Source organism: Paramacrobiotus metropolitanus, unplaced genomic scaffold (genome assembly GCF_019649055.1).
Source record: "Paramacrobiotus metropolitanus isolate TYO unplaced genomic scaffold, Prichtersi_v1.0 Parri_scaffold0000098, whole genome shotgun sequence".
NCBI classification, from domain to species: domain Eukaryota; kingdom Metazoa; phylum Tardigrada; class Eutardigrada; order Parachela; family Macrobiotidae; genus Paramacrobiotus; species Paramacrobiotus metropolitanus.
In genome coordinates this window covers 224,484-233,447 of record NW_026570318.1, presented here as the reverse complement: position 1 = coordinate 233,447, position 8,964 = coordinate 224,484, and the positions used below count along the sequence as shown (strand labels likewise).

General features: G+C 41.5%; 1 protein-coding gene across 3 annotated transcripts; it reads left to right on the top strand.

The window, feature by feature from the left end:
* The first annotated feature begins 1,014 nt into the window (after window positions 1-1,014).
* On the top strand, window positions 1,015-6,583 carry LOC129596971 (fibroblast growth factor receptor homolog 1-like). Of its 3 annotated transcripts, none has more exons than XM_055494374.1 (7): window positions 1,015-1,670; window positions 3,685-3,950; window positions 4,023-4,283; window positions 4,360-4,575; window positions 4,707-5,098; window positions 5,657-5,874; window positions 6,026-6,583. In XM_055494374.1, the coding sequence occupies exons 1-7, from the start codon at window positions 1,111-1,113 to the stop codon at window positions 6,213-6,215; spliced, it is 2,103 nt and encodes a 700-aa protein (XP_055350349.1). In that variant the 5' UTR covers window positions 1,015-1,110; the 3' UTR covers window positions 6,216-6,583. The 3 variants fall into 3 exon arrangements, with proteins under 3 accessions (XP_055350349.1, XP_055350351.1, XP_055350350.1); XM_055494376.1 differs by lacking the exon at window positions 1,015-1,670 and adding an exon at window positions 3,172-3,396; XM_055494375.1 differs by lacking the exon at window positions 1,015-1,670 and adding an exon at window positions 3,172-3,396 and having other exon boundaries at window positions 3,659-3,950.
* Window positions 6,584-8,964: the final 2,381 nt, after the last annotated feature.

Sequence of the window (8,964 nt, the reverse complement as noted above, 5' to 3'; positions counted from 1 at the left end):
CCGATCTCCCTCAAATTTTGCATATAAATGCGCATGTCTTTGAAGATCGTTTTTAAACCGATCCAGACTTCCATGATTTTTTTCAAATTTTAAAATGAATTTTAAAATTTTTGAAATTCACTTTAAAATTTGAAAAACATGCTAGAACAGTGGATCGGTGTAAAACGATCTTCGTGGTTATGTGCATTTACGCAAAATTTGAGGAGATCGGTCCATAATGAGACTTTTGGCACACCTGAACCCATTTAAACTTTTTGGAATTTTCTAACAGCCATAACTCCCGAACCGGATGTTGCGCGCACAAACGGTTTTCACGCCAGTGTATACAAATCTTTTGGCTATAGAATGTCAGAAACCGAAACAAAAATGTGTTTGGGAGTGCGCGAAAGTGAAAGTTTTCGTGCCTGTGCACGAATTTGGTGCTATGTACCGGCCCACTTCCCTTAAGGGAAGTTGGATAGCTCAATAACATCCACAGTATCTTAAAGATTATTGATAGTTCACGGAACGTCCTGGCGAAAGCCTGCAAAAGTAGACTAAGTAACCAGAAAGTTTTTGAAAGCCTGTTGAAGGTGTACGACGTCTGGAAACCGGCATTGTCGCAGTTAATGCCGGCGTTGCATGAAAGTTTTTATAGCGTGTAATTATCTTTTTGCTGTTGATTTTATGACAGCAGAAACATTTCATATTTGTTGGAAGTCTTTATGATCGATCGCAGATAGATAATTACCAAGCGCTTTCCAGTTGTACAAATGGTGTTGCAACGCTAGTGCTTTCGTTTATCTATATTCTATACATATAAAACACCGCGGACCGCTGTGAAATACAGGCTCGGAAAAAAAGGCAGGTTGCTGGATATAATGTTTTGTGGATGTCCTGGGGCAAGGAAAAGCTTTCCATGGTAAGGTTTGACACCTTGTGTGCATTGTGTCGGTAATAAATCTATAATAATTATTACTACGGTGGCCATATTTGATATTACCGTGTGCTGAACGTGAGCCGTCGTACAAATAACAAAATTGTGTTCAGTTGAAAAGCAACAACCGTATGAGTCTTTCATTGGATCATATGCCACCTGCACACAGTAGACCAATTTTTTGAACAGTGAAGATGTTTCCGCAATTAAGTTACGTTCGATCTGAAGTGACCATCATGCCATTTACGACGTTGTTGGCATTTTTCCTTTGCCTGCAAAGTTATCACCGTGCTTGCAGCGAGCTGACCGAAACCTTCCGCGACGATTTTAATGGTGCCTACGTGAATGAATCCAAGTGGTATATACAGAAGGACTTTCCGTCTTTTGAGCAGAAATACGATATTGCTAATGTCCGCTTGGAAGACGGTCATTTGGTGCTGGGAACTGGAAGTCGACAGAACGGCTCGGGAACTGTAATGACCGGTAGCAGAATTTTCACCGATGATAAATTCAATTTCACCTATGGCGAAGTGTTCGTACGCGCGAGATTCCCGCGGGCCAGCAACTTACTTGCCAGCGCGATTATAGGGTTGCTGGCGTGTGGGAACACAAAAGAGCACAGGTGTACTGACTTCGAGATGCTACCGCGCTTGCAGCTCTTCTCCAGAAGTACGAATCCACACGTAGTCCTCGGCACTGTCTCTTACAAAGACCGCAGTGATCGTGAAAAAAAAGCCGATGACTATTACTTTTGGTACGTATGATTTCTTGTATGCTTGCGTATGTAGCCGGCAGAATGTATAGAAAGGTTAATTGGCTCATGGAACAAATTTTTTTGCCGCAAAAAGGTTTGTTAACTTTTTTAGCGGGCGAAATGGCTCACGATCATGAATCACCGCAGGCGCAGTATGATCGCCATTTGAAGACTATATGCTAATGACATAACGCATATAAATAAACCGGGTTTTGTTATGCATACATACGTGCTAATGCAGTATAATATGTACAGAAGCTAGTGACTACGTACCGTAACATACGCACTTTAGCCAACTGGTAAAAACTTCGCCAACAAATTTCTGGGGTAAAGCTTATTATTTTGTAACAGCTCTTTGGACTGCTTGTGATAAGTATACAATAATGCTATACTATAATGGAGTTGAAAAGTTTATTGAACTCTTTCTGTTGTGATAATTAAGCTTTTTTCATTGTTTGGTTAACTTGTAAATGTTTATTGATTTGTACTCTGCCGTCGTTTATCAATAAAATTGTTATGTCTCTGTAATTGTACAATACTGAAAATACTATACGTGAATAGGTAGATACGTTGTGAGTATGGTACCACTATCGTTATGAAGAATGGCTGACTGCTTTGCTGTATTAAGTGTCTTCTAGTGAAGGGCATAGACAGCGTTCTTAAATTTCTTACAGAATCGTTATCAAAATTTGCAGAAAACTATTCCTATTGATTTGAATAAGTACTACCTGCATACCAAAAATGGGTTTACCATGGTGTTCTAATTTGTTGTTCTGGTATCAAAATATTGAAGATTTCAATCAACATCAGCATTTATCAACAATGCGTTAGACTTATGCACAATGCTGCCCAACAAGTTGTGAAATTTGGGACCCGTGAGCCATCCTGCCCGGCAGAATGGCTCACGGTTAAGTACACATATGCGCACTTTGCAGTTTGCAATAGTTTTGAGTCTCACATGTTATGCTAGTTGTTGCAAAGATCACGTCAAGGCAATTGTCGCATACCTCATTTTTACCGTACAGGTACCAAATCTTTATACTCTACAGCAAGCCAGTTCGTCACGCATGCTCACGAGCATTTGCACTAGAAAACTTAAAAGTTTTTCTTCTGCTCTTTTTTTTAGCTATATCAATCATTTTGCTGCATGATGAAGCGAAATAAGCTCTTGATGTAATAATAGTAACGTTACCAACTTACCTTAGAAGTAACGTCACCAACTTACCTTAAGTATGTGTGTAATTATGCACCGCACAATGGTTAAAAACTTATGTGTCACGATAGTCTTATTAATTTTGCGGTGTTTCAAAGACTGTAATAGCCAAATAGGCACGGTGAACTGATACGTTTCTGCAAGATAAAAATGATTACAATAGTACTGAAACCCAGTTTTGTTGTCTCAGGTTAATGTTCAAGTACAGATAACACAAACTCCGCATGCAATCGTGAGCCATTTTGCCGGGCAAGTTGGCTCACGGCAGTAAATGAAGAGCATAATACATCTGGTGATCAAATGGCAAATTTTACATCTAAGAATGATTTCGTCCGATGTTAATATTGACGTTAATGACAAAACAATCAATATATGCATATGCAGTTCAACAAAATGGATTTTGTGTCTATGAATAGTTGTAGAGTTGGACTGGGTTTAAATGCCTAGGTAGTGTGCCTCACTGTTTGGCCGGATCGCAGCATGCGCTCTCGCTGACTCTGCTTTGCGTTATAGGTGGGCTATACAATATAATAATTATGTAGAATCTTGATTCTTTACTTATAGCAGTTAATAGTGAGCAGTGCCTAATTAACGAATAGATTTCAATAAACAATTACAAGATTACAACGAATTTCAATGCTGGCACTCATGAAACGCTAGATCGATGCTCCTGATCGTGTCTAAAACTTTAGTACTTTATTTTGAAAATTAGGATTACGTAAAACAAATAAGCAGTATCTGCATATATAATTTAGTGACAGATCTTACAAATTAGCCATGCAAGGTACCTGTTACTGGCAGTGATGCGGAACTGTCCTCTGACTACCACATCGTAAGATTGCTATGGACCCGTGATGTACTGGTCTGGTTTGTGGACGAGGAGATGGTGCTTAACCAGACGGTGCCTGGACTGTCAACATGGCCACGACTTTTTATCGCTCTCACATTAATAAACATGGAATTCTACAGTGAGCCGAATTTTCCGTTTAATGCCACTATGGCACCGAGACAAGAGTTTTGGATTGACTACATATCCGTTCAGCAGATCACTGATGCCACTCGAAATGGTATATACCTATTGCAAATCTTATTGGTCTGCAAGGTTGAAATTAAACTAATTTTTGATTATTTCATTCCAGATCACGTTATAACGACGGCCCTGGGAACCATTGTTCCGGTTGGCGTATTAAGCATTTTTGCCATGATTATTGGAATTCGGATAAGGCACAGACGACAGCGGCAGGGCAACATGCAGAAGATGGATACGGGGAACAGTTTCGTTTCCAAGATGTTTAGATTCCCAAATTTACTGTCTCACAATGATGAGACACTCGCAATGTCCTCGGAATTCCAAGACTGCATTCAGCGCATGGAAATTCCATTGGCGAGCATCCGCTTAAGTAAAGACTGACGCTGGCGATCGATCGATCGAGCTCAGCACAAACTTCTCATATAGGTAATTATTTTCCGTTTCAGCAAAGATCATTCTGGCTTCCAGCGAAACCAGCGTCACGCTAAAAGGTTACTCCGAAGGAATTCCGGATCAAGAAAAAACGACAATCCTCGCCGCAAAAGGACCGAAAAGTGCCAGTGATCCTTGCCAACTGAGGTTATTGACCGAGGAGATGGAAACATTTGTCAAAGCTGGGCAGCACATGAACATACTCTCACTGCTCGGAGTCGTACAGAAAAGTTCGTCCTCATTTTATTTTATCAAATGCAATTCGTGCACGCTTTTATGATTGGTACGGTATATAAGAGTTCATGGCAATACAATCAGATCAAAAAAATTCGAGCGAGTTGCATCGGAAGCTAAATTGTAGGCAAAACCCTTCTGCTGTTTGAGTACGCCGAATTCGGAACGTTGCCGCACTATCTGCACGCGCACGGCGGTAATTGGTTCTACAATCAGGTTGACCCAAACGGAAACCTCCTACCCTACGACGAAGACCTGGCTAATCAGCTTCAACAGGCATGTGACACACAACCCTCGGAAAATATCCAGATGGATTTCGACTGGCAGGTGCTGTCCACGCGCAGTTTACTGCGTTTCGCCTACCATGTCAGCCGTGGAGTGGAATATCTCCACTCTCGCTCTATTATCCACCGCAATTTATCTGCCGGAACTATTTTCATCTGCACTGGACAGGTGGCAAAAATCGGTGGACTGGAATTGGCCAAGCAGGTCACGGAGTATGTTGCAGCAGATCGTACGGTAAATTAGCGATACTTCGCTTACTGCCTTATATGGGCTCCCCTTATATTACTCTACCTTATCTGGGCTCCCGGCTAGTGAGCAATACCCGTCAAATTATTTATCGGATTTATAGCAGAACCCTTTTCTACTTCTTTCAACCGGATTTACAAGTGAGCACATCAAAGAATTCCGAAATTTCACATCCGAATTATATTTATATAATTATATTATCTACATATATTTTTCATTAATTTCAACCGGATTTGCCAATGAACAAACTAAAAAATGCCACAAACGTTGATACAAACTCAATGCTACAAAAGTACTGGCGAAATAAGTATTTCAAGTACATACATCTAAATTTTCATTCAGTCATACACTGATAACAGCTGCAAAACTGTGAGTAATAACGTAACCGCCAATGTAGAGGGTTGCTCATATTGCTCGGGAGCCCAGATAAGGGAGAGTAATATAAGGGGAGCCCATATAAGGCAGTAAGCGAAGTACCGGTTTTATTTTGTTCCAGGTTTGTTGTTTACACCTCCCTGACTTTGCTATGCTTCTTTCACATTACAGGAAGTACTGTCGCTTTACCATCTAGCTCCGGAGTCTGTTGGTGACTACAGATTCTCGGCAAAGTCTGATATGTGGTCACTGTGCGTGGTTTTGTGGGAAATGTTTAGTTTTGGGGAAGTCCCATACGTTGATGCCAATTTATGCAAAGACGCCGAGATCCTTACGTTCTTGCAGACCGGGGAACGCTTGAAAAGACCGGAAAAATGTCCCAAAGTATTGTAAGCACTTATACAGTAGTTGCTCTAATGCCCTAATTATTCTTTCGTTGGCAATTATTCGTACCAGTGCCACAAAGCGCACATTTTTCTCCTTATGGGAGAAAAATAACTCATTTCGCTTCTTGTAATCTTGCTGCTGTTAACATGATAGGTATGACTTGTTGCTTGAATGCTGGGAATGGAAGCCCGATGAAAGGAAGGATGCATCTTACATAACGAGCGCCCTGCGCAGCATCACTGACAATGTGGCAGAAGAACCATACCTCCGTCTTGATTATTGGTACACGCAGAATAATGTTGTCAGCAGCGATTCCTTAACCCAAAACGACAGCAGAATGTAGCCAAACGAACAACTTTCGTCTACCATCGCTGCGAATATTTTCTGCTTGTGGTAAATGCATTTCCCACAAAACCACGCCCATTGATCACATGCCAGTCTTAGATCACCTATTCGCTGGTCGGCTGAGTTTACCTTTTTTGGACGTCTTGTCAAGTTTATCTTTTTTTGTAGCCGTGGAAGCATTACTTTCTTATGTACGGTTGAAAAATTCTTCTTTTATGCGAAATGCCTTTACTCTGAAAACGTAGACCCGAACCCGTGAAACTGTTCCAGTTGTTATCAGAAAGGCCGTAAGTGAACATACTCGTACTTCTATGCATGTGTCGTATTAAGAAAGCTGGAAAAAGATGATCCGATCGCATTGTATTGTAACGGGCGGGCCCGCCCGGCAGCAATAAAGAGGTGTCAGTATTGCATTTTATGAATTTTACGTAACTACAATATATGCGTTAAGATCACACGCACTTCCGTAAAGAAAACATGATTGCAGCTTCCACATTCAGCGACAAAAATCAACAAGAAAGGCACACAGAAAAGAATCCCTATAATTTCCTAGCTTTTATGTCCGACGAAGTTGCGATGAAAATCCCTAAAAGGAATTGTATTTCATACGGAAATGTTAATAATGTACTCGGATGTGTTATGTATAGTGTGATCCCGAAATTCAACGGTTTAACGACGTTATATTGAGCAGTCATTTCACTGCCCATCACATTTACCGAAATTAACTAACATTAATTAATTAACTTGCATTAGTTTACTGTAACTAGCGTCAGCTTTATTTTAAAATGCGCTGCTTGCGCACAACATGGTCATGTCCGGACATACGTACGTATACACCGTTGTATGCGGGGAATTACGCGGATAAAATGTCGACACAAAATTGACCTCAGAATCTGTTTGTTTACGTCATTCTGACGAAGAATAAGTGTTTTGGTTGAATTTAATGTATTCTGAGGATGATAGGTCTTCATTTTCTGACTCGGTTCAGGAATCAGAAATAACTGATACGATAGGCATTCTTTCCACTGATACAAAGCATTATTAATCACTACTGTAGACTAAAAACACACTATGCTACAAAACCAAAGGCACGGATATCTACCGGCTAATTTGTTTTCTCTGTTTTGGTTTTTGAAACAATGGGTATGGGGGGCAAGGAAGAGAAATGTAAGATCGCTACACTCGGTAAGATGCTTATTGAGAGGACGCATGAGAAACGGTCCACTCATTTCCCGAATCTGAATCAGAGAATCAGTATTGCTTTAATGCGTGGTAATGCGCTTGTGGTGAGGAAACGTTCTGTGTCGGTAACAGGTTGGTTGAAGTGCATTTTGTGCTGAACTGATGTAACGCGTAATTTTGTGTTTAACCAACGCTCGCTTAAATAACCCAGTAAAAGCTTTCTTATCGTGTTCAAATTGCTTTCACCAGAGTGTGTCTTCTAGGAGGTTGCTTTTCCGACAGTACGTGGACAAGCGGCATATTCTCATCAATCTGAGCCTGATATGCGAAAAGTGAGCTCGTGAAGATGGTGTATTAATGTTAAGGGAATACGACAATTACCTTAGTGCTTACAACAAAAACCGCGCTGGTTAGCCTTCTTTCTAGACGCTTTCATACGCTGATGCTGACGAAAGACGTGAAACACCGTCATGCCTCAAGCAGTATATGCGTTTTAGCGCATCTGTGGAAGGCTTAAAGGTGAAATCCGTACTCGTGAAGTTAAGGGCATTGGTCCACCTGTGATTATTGCGAAGAGCGGCCATGAATGCACTGGTGTGTTTGTATTAGCGATGCATCGCAATCCTGGCAACGGTTATTTCGAGTAGGACTCGCTTTCCCCGATACTGTCTGTTTGTGAGCAGCTCGTGCTGATCAACTACAACGCGCTGCAAGCAATCATCCAATCAGCGATGGCAATATTGTGCGGAGGTTCACTTATTGCACTGACTTTGCCGCTTTCCGAGGCGACGTTTACCGGCGCCGCGGCAGGAGTGCCGCTCCGTGTGACGTTATCATTCCGCTTTTACACTTTTACTCCACGGAAGCTGCTGCAGAACAGCTTCGTATATTTTTGGCAGCAACCAGCGACAAGTGTTCGGCCGTCAGCCCGCTATTATTTGAAAAGACCACTGCGACACATGCGCACTGGGTGCAGACATTAGCCTATCCGGATCAATGGACAGACATTCGCCTTTTCCTGCAGCCGTAAGTAGTGGTTGGTGTAGATAAGTTCCAACCCCGTCACATCGGGTTTTCTGTAAAGCCTTCACTAGGTGTTGGCTTCATTAATGTTTAAAGAGCCTGACAGCTGTTCCGTGCGGCCTGCCTTATTATTGCCTAAATACAGTAACAACCACTAATAACTGCTTTACCGCTTGCAAATCGTAATTAGGTGTTTTTTAACCAGGTTTAACAGTTTCGCCTAACCGACGATCCACACCGTTGGCACACGATAGATCTTCGACGGTTGGACATTGTTTGGCTGACCCACATGACCTATAGATGAGTACGAGTGTTAATGTTGGCTTCCGTTTTCGAAAACTCATCACGACTATGAAGGTCTTGTTGGTCTCGCAGAAAGTGTCAATGGATGGATTGGTCCCAACCTGGTGTATATCGACCCGATTTGTATAAAAAAATTTTTCGTCACCTTGTTCTTACTTTTCTTTAAATACAACAAAGGGGAAGAGTGAGATTTGATTTGATAGAATGATTCTGAAAGAAGTGAATACTTTGCAGGCATT

What these genes read in the sequence shown, in the direction of transcription:
- LOC129596971 (XM_055494374.1), top strand. Translation starts at nt 1,111, where the DNA reads ATGTTTCCGCAATTAAGTTACGTTCGATCTGAAGTGACCATCATGCCA. An exon ending in GCCGATGACTATTACTTTTG is followed by an intron (nt 1,671 to 3,684) that starts GTACGTATGATT and finishes TGTTACTGGCAG; the next exon opens with TGATGCGGAACTGTCCTCTG. An exon ending in ATTGGCGAGCATCCGCTTAA is followed by an intron (nt 4,284 to 4,359) that starts GTAAAGACTGAC and finishes TTTCCGTTTCAG; the next exon opens with CAAAGATCATTCTGGCTTCC.